This window comes from Volvox carteri, assembly GCF_000143455.1.
Source record: "Volvox carteri f. nagariensis unplaced genomic scaffold VOLCAscaffold_7, whole genome shotgun sequence".
Lineage (NCBI taxonomy): Eukaryota > Viridiplantae > Chlorophyta > Chlorophyceae > Chlamydomonadales > Volvocaceae > Volvox > Volvox carteri.
In genome coordinates this window covers 1,856,043-1,867,929 of record NW_003307550.1, presented here as the reverse complement: position 1 = coordinate 1,867,929, position 11,887 = coordinate 1,856,043, and the positions used below count along the sequence as shown (strand labels likewise).

Sequence of the window (11,887 nt, the reverse complement as noted above, 5' to 3'; positions counted from 1 at the left end):
CCGGCATCAGTGCAGCGGCTAGATCGGCGCCTTGGGCAGCCATGTTTGCTGCTGAAGGCGCCGCTACCGCCGCCGCCGCCGGCTGCAGGGGTGGTCCCAACTGCACTCGAATGAGTAACTGGATGCATCCCCGTACGGCAAGCGCGCTGACGCGGACCAGTCGTCCTGGCGGAATGTGCCGCATCAGCGTAGACGCCACGTGTCGGCTGATCGCGCCGGCTGCGGCGGCGGCCGCTGGCTGTGAACCCGGCGCGGCGGCCGCGGCGGCGGCCCCCTCAAGCTACAGCGATGGGAACAGGACGCGCGCGGCCAGCAAGCACCAGGGAACGACGTGATGCGGAGGCGGGGCGCAGCGCTTTCACTGAACCCCTTACACCCCCCCCAACTCCCCCTCCCCCTCCCTCACACCCACCTCACCATCGTCACCCTCACCTTGATCGATAACAGCTGGCTGCTACAACGGGAAGTGTACAGCACGGACGCGGTGCCGCGAGCCCCGGCGCCGCCAGCGTGCGGTCCCGCCGGCGGTGCGGCGGCGCATGTCCCAGGGCCGGCCGCATACGGCACCGTGCTTGCTGGCATTGACGCGGGATCTCTCGGCCGTTGCGGAGGGTGAAGCAGCTCGCCAAGGTTGATGCACAGCTGCGGGCGGCGCGCTGCGCTAGCGGCCGCCGCTGGCGGGGGCAGGGGCACTTGGGGGGAAGGATGTACGGCAGGTTGCGGCGGCGCGTCGAAGCTCCGCTGCGCCGCAGACCGCGTGGCGAACGGCGACGGCGTCACCGCCGTTGCCAACGCCGCGTCAGCATCCGGCGGCGACGCACGAAGTTGCAGCACAATTGCACCGCTGCCGCCATCACCACCTGTCGTACTGGTTGAACTGAATTCCAGGCATTGACCCGCAAGGCTGACGGTGCTGCCGCTCGCCTCCGCGGCGCCCTCCATCTCCTGCTCCTCCACCACAGGGTGTACGGCGCCCATGGCGCCGCCGCTTAGCCGCGGCTCATGGAACCCGACGACGCTGTAAACGGCACTGCTGCGAGGGTTTACCGCGCCGCCGCCACCGCCGCTGCCGCCGCCACTCACGCTGCTGCGCGCGCTTGACGTGCCGCCTCCGCCTCCGCCTCCGCCGCTCATACTGCTGCGCGTGCTTGATGTCCCGCAAGCGGCGGCGGCGGCGCCGCCGCCAGTGAGACTGCTGCGTGCTTCGCTGCGGGATGTGAAGATGGCGTGCGATAGGGCATCCGCCCTGGAGCCGTCACTCAGCGGAAGGCTGGTTCCCGTCACGTGCACCGACACCTCCGACGGGGCACTGCTAACAAACACGCCGGCGGTAATGCCGCCGCCGCCGCCGCCGTGACCGCATACCGGATCAGACATCGTCTCGGGAGGCCCCATAAAAGGCGTCAGAGTCATAGCGCCGCTTGGGATCAAGCTTGGGATCGTGGCGGCGCCGCTGCCGCCAACGGACTCGGCGCCCGTTCGGGAAGTGCGAGCGGCCACGTTAAGCGGCGGCGGCGCCTGTGCCGGTGCAGATCCGACAGCCGCGGTGTTCGGTACGGATTGCATGGGTTGTACATCATCAGGGCTTGATATGATCGACCCGCCGCCGCCTGACACGCCAAGCTGAGAGTAATGTGACAGGAAGGTGGAGTGCTGGTACGGCATGGAGGCGGCGGACGGCGGTGATGCCCGCGGCGGCGACGGCGGAGGCGGAGGCGGAGGCGGAAGTGCCGGTGGCATCAGCGGCGCATTGGGCAGCAGTACGGATTCCTGGGTTGGTCGTGGCGCCGGTAAACACCCCCGTAATCGGTCGTCGTCCGTCGCCGCCAGCAGCACCTGCACGGGCTGCTGCGCTGCCGTCACGTGCGGCTCAGGCGGCGGCACCACCCCGGTGAGCTCTGCTGATAGCATCTGAACGCCGCCGCGAGCGGCTGCAGTGTCCGTACACTCCTTCTCGCCGTTACCGCCGCCGCTGACGCCGCGGCGCCGGTACCATTGCAAAGGCGTATCTAGCGGCTGCGGAAGATTGCCCCCGTGACGCAAGGAACATAGGGCCCTCGACTGCTCTTCTGCGGCTACTGCCTCCATGCCTGATGAGCCGGCTTCAGCACCCGCCGCCACGTCATCAGCGGTCGTGTTGGCGCCACGACCGCCGCCAGCGGCTGCGCCTTCGGCGGCCCAACAACTCGCGCCCGAGCGGGAGAAGAACGGCGGCAGTGGCAACGGCAGCGCTGAACCTTCCGCCACCACTGCCGGGACGTACGACAGCCCTGGCGGTTTCCAGCGTCCCGAAGCTTCACTGCCCCCACCGCTGCCCTCGCCAGGAGTCGGCGGCGGCGGCGAGGGCTCCGCCGATGTCCGGTGCGCAAAAGCGGCGGTCGCGCCGCCGCCGAAGCCGCCTCTGCCAATGCGGATCATCCGGCCGCCGTGGCTAGCGGCGGCGACGGCGGCGGCTGCTGCGTCGGCCACTGATGCAGGCGACAGGGGGCACTCGTCGGTTGGAAAGGACTGGACCAGGTAGCTGCTCAAGCCGCCGTCGCCGCAGCTGGCGAAGGGCGCTTCACCGACGCCGCCACGGGAGGCGCTGCTCCAGCCCTGCGGCAGCGCATAGCCGCCGCCCCAGGCGACGCTGGTGGTGGCACTAGGACTTGTCGCCAGCTCCACAGGCCATGGCGTGGCGGTTGCGCTGCTGCCGCCGCCGCCGCCGTCGCCGCCGTCGCCGCTACGTCCGCCGCCGTCAAAGGTCGCCGGGGCGTGCATTGCGCTGTCCAGATCTCTCTGCGATAGCGCCGTACCTTGAGATCCAGGACGGGCTTGATAGGCCTGATGCCAGATCTCAGACGAGGCCGCGGAGGAGCTGGGGCTTACGCTCGGATCCGTGAACGCCGCCGCCGCCGCCGCCGCCGAGGTCGCGGAGGGTGGACGCGGCCGGAGCCGCGGGATTACCCTCTCAAGGCCTTCGAGTGCGCCGCCGCCGTCGCCACTTACGTTGTTGTCCGAGTTACTGTTATCGCAGTTGCTAACCTCGTCCCCCGCGGGCGGTGAAGTGGCCGTGGCAGCGGCGGAGTCGAAAGGTGACGTAATATCGTCGCCGCGTGCCGCTGAGCCGCCGCTGTCATCGTCCACGACATCACCACGGCGCGGGAACGCCGTGCTGTCGTGATGAAACTCATCATCTTGCTCTTGCTCCTCTTCGTCTTCGCGCAACGATAGTGCGTGAGAAGAAGGTCCTCGGCTGCTGAATTGCTCCTGATGAGCGAGTAATGCTAGGAGCCCTTCCTGAGTCGCGGCTGCGTCCGAAGATGGTTCGGCCGCGCCGCTCAGCAGCTCAGTTACGACCCGTGGGTCACTTGATGACGCAACGTCTATGGGCGCGGATTCCAAAGCTTCGTTGCTGCACTTGGGGCCCGCTCGCGGGAACGCCAAGGACAATAGGACTATGAGTCCCAACACGACTGTGAGCACGGCGATTGTGGGTGCATAGGTAGCGGCGTCCAGAGACCACGCCGCTTGGCTGATTTCCTCAAGTGGCATGGCTCCTGTTGTTCCTTAATTGTCTGGGCTTTGACTAGGCGGCTGCGCTAAGATACAACATTCTATATCGTTTGTTTGTTGCTGCTTATGACATTACCTTAACATCAAAGAGAGATAGCAAGTTACTCAGTGTTGGACACAGTAATGGCGGTAATAAGGCCATGGCTAGAGGGTCATGAGGATAACGCAACCTTGGACGAAATTACTAACTTTTATAGCGATTTCGGGAAATTACTGTTTATTTTGAGTCAGCGGTTCAACACGCAAGGTTTTCATTTTGCGACGTTCGGCACCTACTCTCTTACAAAGCGGAACTAGACCTTAAATTGCGTCTTTGCGAATAACAGACGCGCCTTACACCACAAAATAGCCAGCCGAAAAAATTCTTTAGAACACAGTCATGCCGAAGGCGGAGGCCGCAGAGAACGGAGGCGCTTCCCGGAACGGCGCCGACAGCCGCTCGTGTGTTGGTGGGCTATCGGGACTCTTTACAGCTTGCTGGCCCAGGTCCCGGCCGCTTGGGCGGCATAAGCGGCAAGTCGAGGGGGAAAAGGTGAGACGGCTCCTTTGGCTGTGACGCACCGCCACCCGCCGGGATCATAAGTCGCTAGATATAAGCTTGTCGACAGAATAATAGTTCTTTGTATAATCGTCCAGCTTTACCGTGAGGCGCGCGCTAACCGTGAGCCAACTGTGGTGGCGCTCGTTTTTGTTTGCGAGCCGCCGAAGTTTGCCCACCTGTCGACCTTCGCAGCGCTGCCCTCAGAATTAGTGCTCAGAAAGTACAGAATGTGTATTTATTTATCGCACACATGTAAGTACGAAAGTTATGAGCCCAACGCGCGTCGCGCGACCCTCTTCGGAGTCGCTCGCACCGATACAAGTGTCGCTGTCCGGAGTCCCATTACGCAGCAGTTCACGACTGTCATCTATTGTATAATTGAGATATATTCTTGTTTCAAATAAATTTTGCATCCTGTAATATGTAAAGACAGTCCTTTGAAAGTCAGCCGCGCTCCGCCGCCTGTCGCGCCCTTACGATCCCTCGCACAGCCTGCCAGCGCCGAAGAGGGGCCAACGCCGGCACCCGCGGGCGCTGATGAAGCGGCCACGAAGCAACTTCAGCCGCCGCTGATAAATCAATCCGGAAAGGCTCCAACGGAAACAGCCGAGGCGGTGACGGCGGCGGACCAGCAAGCGGTATTAGAAGAAAGCACTGGCGCCAGGCCGGGCAACGGCGGCGGCGGCGGTGGCGGCAGCGGCAGCGGTCCTGCCCACGGGGAAGACGAGCCATTAAGGTCTGTACGGCAGCGCCGCGGCGGAGCGACAGCGGCGCCGCGGCGGGCGCTGACGCCTATTCCCCATGACGACACGTGGCTGCTACCGCCGAGCGGCGGCAGTGGCGACGGCATCGCTGGTGGCGATGGGGTGGCATATGTGCCGCTGAGGACGGCGGGAAGTTCCGGGCGAGTGAGCGTTACTGGAATGCGGGTCGGGCCCTCCCTGGCTCGAGAAGATGCCGTACCCGAGGGCGATAGCAATGGACGTAGCAGCGGCAGTAGCAGCAGCACAAGCACAGGCAGAATCACTGAGAGCGACCGAAAGGGCGATAATGGCAGTCACAGGGGCAGCCACAGCGGTGGCGACAACGGAACCATGTCACCCACCAGTGGCGAAAATGGCCACCGCATCGGCGGCGCCAACGGCGCCGGCGGCGGCGGCGGCGCTGCGCCGAGTAGCCTTATGGAAACGACACCCTCCGTACAGCAGCACCAGGAAAAGCAACAACAACAACAACAACATCATCCTCAGCAGCAGCCGTCTTCCCTTCTTCCGCCACCTCAACCGTCGCAACTGGAAGCAGCACATCCGCTCCCCAGGCCATCCCTACTGCCGCCACTGCCCCCGCTGCTTCTGCAGCCGCTGCCGCCGCAGCAGCAGCAACTGCCACCACGCTCCCGCAGCGATGTCGGCAGCCTCGCCAGCTGGATACCTACAGGCGGCTCTGGTAAACCCGACTTGCTACGGCCTGACGTGCCGGCGGCGCCGCCATCACGTGCTCAGGCCCAGCTGACCGTACAACGTGCGCTCTTCACCCCCGAAACCATAACCCACAACCCGAGCCATCTGTCCCTGTCCGACTTCTCCGGGGGACCCAGAGACTCGGACATGGATTACTCTGGATCCAGTCCTAACCCCATGTCGTACTCGTGCGTGCCTGGGTTCCCGTACGGTGGCGGCGCAGCGGCCGCCGGCATGGAGAAGGGCAGTGGCAGCATGAATGGCGGGAATGCGGCGCTGCTGGGGTTGCGGCCGGGGCTGTGGCGGCTGCGGCGTCAGGCCTGGCGGCGGCCGCGGAGGGATAGTATGGAGCAGCCGCTGCCGGAGGACAGCGTTGACGGCGGCGGCGGCGGCGGAGGGAGCAGCGGCTTTGAGCCCATGATTGCGGACGGCGGCGGCGGTGGCGGCGGTGGCGGCGGTGGCGGCGGTGGCGGCCGCGGCCGTGCAGGAGCTTCCGTGACCGGCGACGGCAGTACCTTCGTCGGCGGCGGCAGTACGGTTGGCGACAGGGATGCCAGTGACGGCGCCGCCGCCGCCGCCATCCACGCGGCTCACACGGCTGATGGTGCCGTTCAGCCATCCGACGACGGCGGCGCTGTGGGAGCATCAGCCGGCGGCGCGAGCAGTAATGCCAGCTGTGACGCCGCGGCGGCGGCGGCGGCGGCGCCATCACGTCTCCATAAGAGGGCCTGCCTTGCAGCTGCTGCAGCGCGCATGGTTGGACCGGTGCTAGCGGCCCGTACGGCTACAGCACTGGGCCCCGAGAGACTGGCGGCAGTAGTTGACCAGATCGTCGGACCGGAAGCTACAGCGCAGGTGCGCCGCATGGGACGTACGACCGCTTTGGAAGGCAATTTTATCGGAGAAGTAGGGTTCCCGGGGGCTCTTCCCATCCGAAAGGACGGTCCGTATCCACATCCGCATCCACATCTTCCCCCCCTCCCCACGGGAGCAGGACAGGCTGTCCTCCTCCCCCTCGAGCCGCTCCCCACGGGGACCCCGGATCCACCATCCCCCGCCTGGAACTGTCGTCGCCTCCTGAACGCCCGGTTTCCTACCAACACCAACACCAACACCAACACCAACACCAACACCAACACCAACACCAACACCAACACCAACACCAACACCAACACCAACACCAACACCAACACCAACACCAACACCAACACCAACACCAACACCAACAACACCAACACCAACACCAACACCACCAACACCAACACCAACACCAACACCAACACCAACACCAACACCAACACCAACACCACCAACACCAACACCAACACCAACACCAACACCAACACCAACACCAACACCAACACCAACACCAACACCAACACCAACACCAACACCAACACCAACACCAACACCAACACCAACACCAACACCAACACCAACACCAACACCAACACCAACACCAACACCAACACCAACACCAACACCAACACCAACACCAACACCAACACCAACACCAACACCAACACCAACACCAACACCAACACCAACACCAACACCAACACCAACACCAACACCAACACCAACACCAACACCAACACCACACCTACCACCATCACCCACAAACCCACCCCAACAACAACAACAACTAGCAACACGTACACACAAATACACATGCTATACCGTTGGTCTCTTAACCACCTCCTACCGGGATTACCCCCGGGTGCATCTTCACCCCCCTCCTGGGGTCACGGACGCCTTGACAGACGGTAGGGCTCCTGGGGGCCCAGCGCACGGCGGCAATTGTGGGCCTTATGGGCCCTGAAGCAGCCGCAGATACAGCATCAAGGCTGGGCTCCGAAGCCACCTCGGAGCTGGTGAGCGCTATGGGCTCCGAAACCACGGCTGAGATGGTGGTGGAGATCGGACCTGAAGCGGCGGCGTCCATCATGCAGGAACTTGGTAGGTGCCCAAGTAGTTATGTCGTTTGTTGGTAGTTGGGTGGTGGTTCGGTTGGTGCAGAGTGGTTAGGGACCGCACAGGACTTGGCGAGAGGGTCCCAACCCCCACACGCTCAGCCCAACCCCGGTCTCACACTCGGTATGCCGTGCTTTGTCGTAGACTGTGTGTCGTACACACCAAAACACCCCACCCCACCACCCGACCCTCACAGGTACGGACATGGTGGGGGAGCTGCTACAGCACATGGGTATGCCCCTGGTTTCGGAGCTGGTTTCGGCGTTGGGAACGGACTTCACCTCAAGCCTGGTACGGCAGTTGCTGCTGCTGCCCTCCCGCCCGGCGGCTGCGGCGGTAGCGGCACTTGGGCCGGTTGGTACGGCGGAGCTCGTACGGCGGATGGGTCCGGAGCTGGCGGCAGATGTTGTGCGCGGGTTGGGACCCCAGGTAAGATATCCGGGGTAGAGGTACGGCAGGATGAGGGTTTGCCGTACCGCGCGGGGCAGCTTTCTTGGCCGTCACCCCTCGTTGAGTTAGGGGGAGTTAGGGCAGTCGGGGGTAGAGGGGAGCCGGGAGCAAGCAGCCGGGAGAGAGGTTCCACCCACAGACTGGGTCCCACACCCGGGAGTACCCTACGCCCCCGCCTTCCCTCTCCTCGGCGCAGAATGTCCGACTACCATCATATCACTCTTTCCATCAATAATCTTCCTTCTTTGCCGCCTTTAATTTTACACATCACCTCCACGGCTTCCGTTTGTCTCTTCCGTCTGCTTTTACAAAGACTTTCCTTTCATCTAGGCGGCTAGGCAGTTCTTCGGCGTTTTTCGCGTTCTGCCTTCTTTGGGCTTTGGATTTGCCAGCTAGCCATTCGTCTTGCAGCCCAGGCTCCCTCCTATCCTTGGCGTATCCGTCTTTCCTTGGCATCAGCTTCACTCATCTTCCCCCACCCTCCCTCCAGCAATTTCGGACTTTTGAACGCCGGCAGTTCATCTTCTGGTTCTGGTTGTTTCCTTGCAGCATACGATTCCCCTTTCCCCGCCTGTCGTACGCATGTCCTCAAGGTCCCTCAGGCGCAATTTGGGGGAATTCGGTTACCTCTTAGCTCGCGCACGCTTCTTGCTTCGTCAAGGACAGACAGACAGACACAGACACACACAAATTCCGATTGCACCCACCGGCGGCAACCCCTACCTTTGCTGACGTCGGCACCTGTTGGCCCAGCTGACTCAGCTTTCAAGATACGACAAAACGCCCCCCTCTCCCCCAACATACACATACGTACATACACACACGTACACACACACCCGAATTTCACCATCCTATCTTCCACACTATGTGCACAAAATCTCGCGCCACAAGGCTACTGCAACGCTCGTACGTGACATTGGTCCGGAGCTTGTGAGCGGTTTGGTTTCGGAGCTGACTGCTGCAGAAACTGCAGTACTGGTTTCGGATCTGGGAGGCGATGTGGTGGGCGAGCTTGTCGGCTCCATGGGTCCGGAGCTGACGTCTTTGCTGGTTCGCTGTCTGGGGCCCCAACTGGTGGCGGATCTGGTGGCTTGTTTCGGAGCTGAACTGACGGCGGGTGGGTTGATTGGTTGGTTGGTTGGTTACGAGCTTATGGCGTGGGAACGTACATGGGGCGTGGAAGGGGGGGAGATCATGACTCCGGGGCGATTGAAGGACGTGGCGTCTGTATGTACATATGCACGTAAATGGACATACATAAACATACGTACATATGCACGTACATCGTTATGTGTTGTGACGACGCACCAGTGACCATTATCTCCCTCGTGCCCGTATATGTCCGTACATGCCCGTACGTGCAACCACCACACTTTCCGTTCATCCGCACTGCACTCCCGGACGGCCTCCGCCGCCGCCTCAACAGACATCGTCTCGCGCCTGGGGCCCGAGCGCACCTCGCACCTGCTGGTGGCTGCCAGTGGCGGTCTGGGCCCCGAGCTGACCGCTGAGCTTGTGGGGGCTTTTGGACCTCATCTGACGGTGCGTGTGTGTGTGTGTGTGTGGTGGGGTGGGGTGGTGGTGGAGAGGTATACTCAGAGGGTCACGCGGGCGCCCTATATAAGGTGGTCGATTGGTGATTGAGAAGAGGTAACTTCCGCATATTCTCCTCTTCCCACCCACCCTCCAACCCGTCAACGCTCCTCATATGAAAGCACGAAAGCACGTTCGTCGCCTCACCTCCAATTTATTCAATTCCTGCCCTCAGGCGTCGCTCGTCGCCGCTCTGGGTGCGGCTCGAACCTCCGACCTTGTGTCCGCGCTGGGTGCCCAGCAGACGGCCCTGCTCATCACTGCCATAGGGCCCCAGAACGTGGCGGCGCTGGTGCAGGTAAACGAGTGAAAGAGTGTTTGAGGATGTGGTTTCCTTACCAACCTCTGCGGCGGCGGCGGTCACCTGGGTCGGGTCCGTTTGGGGTCTACCCACCCACCCACCCGCTTCCCGCCCGTCTCTCCCCCATAGAGGTGTTTTTGTAAAAGAATACATAGGGCTGTCCAGGAGGGTGCAGAAGGGGGAGTCTTGAAGCGCAAAAGTGCTTCGAACATGTATGTGGGTATGTGTGCGTGTGGAGGGGGCCAGGGGGGCATTCGTGGCGGTGTGTGCAGCACCCCGCGGGGGCGCCGTTTTTGAGTAGCCACCGCAACCGGCACATGAAAACCACATCAGCAATGATATCCGTGTTCTTCGCTGTGTGTGTGTGTGTGTGTGTGTGATGTGAGATTGATTGGTATCACGGGTCAGGGAAGGGGGAAGGGAAGGGGATTTTGGAATGGCGTGAAGTCGCGCCGGGTGACGTGATTGTGACCATAATTGCATTCGCCGGCACATCCTGCCTCCCTCCCTCTTTCCGTCCCTCCCCACTTTTTCGCATATGATCTCTTTTCCCCTCCTTCCCGAAGGCCATGACGGTCCAGGGCACCGCCGGCGTTGTCGCTGCCATGGGACCAACTTTGACGGCGGCCCTAGTGGCGGCCATGAGCTCCGAAACCGTGGGGGAGCTGGTTTCGGCGCTAGGCCCCGGCGCGACGGCGGCGCTGGTGGCGGCCATGGGTTCCGCTGCAACCGCTGACCTGATCCGCCGCATCGGCGGCGCCTTAACGGCGGGCGTGGTAGCGCACCTGGGTGCAAGGCGTACTGCAGATTTGGTCAACGCGATGGGTGTTGACCAGACGGCGGAGTTGCTGATCGCCATTGGCATGGCGGGCGCCGGGGGACTGGTAAGGCTTATGGGTGGGGAGCTGACGGCGCAGGTGGCAGACGCGATGGGTACGGCATTTCTGGCCGATCTGGTGGCGGCGCTAGGTCCTTCAGATGTTACGCAGCTGCTGATGGAGATGGGTCCGGGGCTGGCGGCGGTGGTGGTGGGTCAGCTGGGGCCAGCTGTAAATGCGGAGCTGGCGGTACGGCTGGGGGGTAAGGTGGCGGCGGCGGCAGTGCCGGCAGTTGCGGCGGCAGCGGTGGCGGTGCCGATGATGGCAGCGGGCGTGGTGGCGGCGGCGCCGGTGATGGCGGCGGGTGCAATGGTGGCGGCGCCAATGGCGCTGGCGGCAGGCATCTCGGCTGGCTTGGGTGGGGGGGGTCGGGAGCGGGAGAACAAGGAGGCAGAGGCGAAGGCAGAGGCGGAGGCGGCATGTCTGCCTCCGCTTGGTGCACAGGAGGCATCCATGCTGTCGGCAGGCGCACGTCTGGAGTAGATATGGGCGCATGGAATATGAATGTGGGTGAGACCATTGACTGCAAGGTTTGGTTTTCCTACATGGCAACGGCAAACGGGCCCAGGCCAGGCGCCAAAGGGGGGCAGAGTGCCCACACGCAACAGCTTTTTGAAGATACAGGCAGTTGCAAGATGCTTATTGGTCATGAACTGTTGGCAATAATGCGGGATTTAAAGGGCGCAAGTAAAGCCCGCGTGCTTGCACTTGTTGAGAGGCTGAAGTTGACGTTCTTAAAATTCCATAAGAGAGGTCCATTTCATGATGGTGCATCGGTATGTAATTCTTGTGCTGTCTGGTGTGGGAGTTGGGACTAATGAGCTTGGGACGTGGATTGAAAATGGTGGTGGTTGCGAAGCGGTTAGGGATGTTGTGGCTGTTGGTTGTGTCCAAATCATAAACCTTTACGAGGTCCTGGTTATGCGCATCGCCTTTTGCGAAGGCTGCGTAACGATTTATCATTAGGAAAATTGCTTCGGATGCTTTGTGTGTGCTTTGTGCGCATACTGTATGCAGTCACGAATGAGTGGCCCAATTTTTGGTTGGCTAGTGACACTTAAAATTTATTTGAGGAACACTTTCATGATAAAGTAACTAGATGTATTTGAGGTCTTTAATACGCGTATTTCATTGA

The 11,887-nt window shown here is 62.0% G+C and overlaps 2 protein-coding genes across 2 annotated transcripts in view; one reads left to right on the top strand and one right to left on the bottom strand.

Annotated features, from left to right (window-relative positions):
• The window catches only part of VOLCADRAFT_88062 (uncharacterized protein), a gene marked incomplete at both ends in the record, with an annotated part of 10,297 nt that extends 6,763 nt beyond the window's left edge, over positions 1-3,534 (bottom strand). Inside the window, 2 exons of the mRNA XM_002947631.1 lie at positions 68-280; positions 433-3,534. Coding sequence (XP_002947677.1) covers positions 68-280; positions 433-3,534 — 3,315 coding nt within the window. The remainder of the gene's footprint in view (positions 1-67; positions 281-432) is intronic.
• Positions 3,535-3,934: 400 nt separating this feature from the next.
• Positions 3,935-11,235, top strand: VOLCADRAFT_88061 (uncharacterized protein; the record flags this gene model as incomplete). Its single annotated transcript, XM_002947757.1, has 10 exons — positions 3,935-4,087; positions 4,588-6,411; positions 6,577-7,211; positions 7,384-7,430; positions 7,727-7,959; positions 8,872-9,097; positions 9,407-9,522; positions 9,749-9,871; positions 10,004-10,090; positions 10,441-11,235. 10 exons carry the CDS (start codon positions 3,935-3,937, stop codon positions 11,233-11,235), a joined length of 4,239 nt encoding a protein of 1,412 aa, XP_002947803.1.
• Between the last annotated feature and the right edge of the window lie 652 nt (positions 11,236-11,887).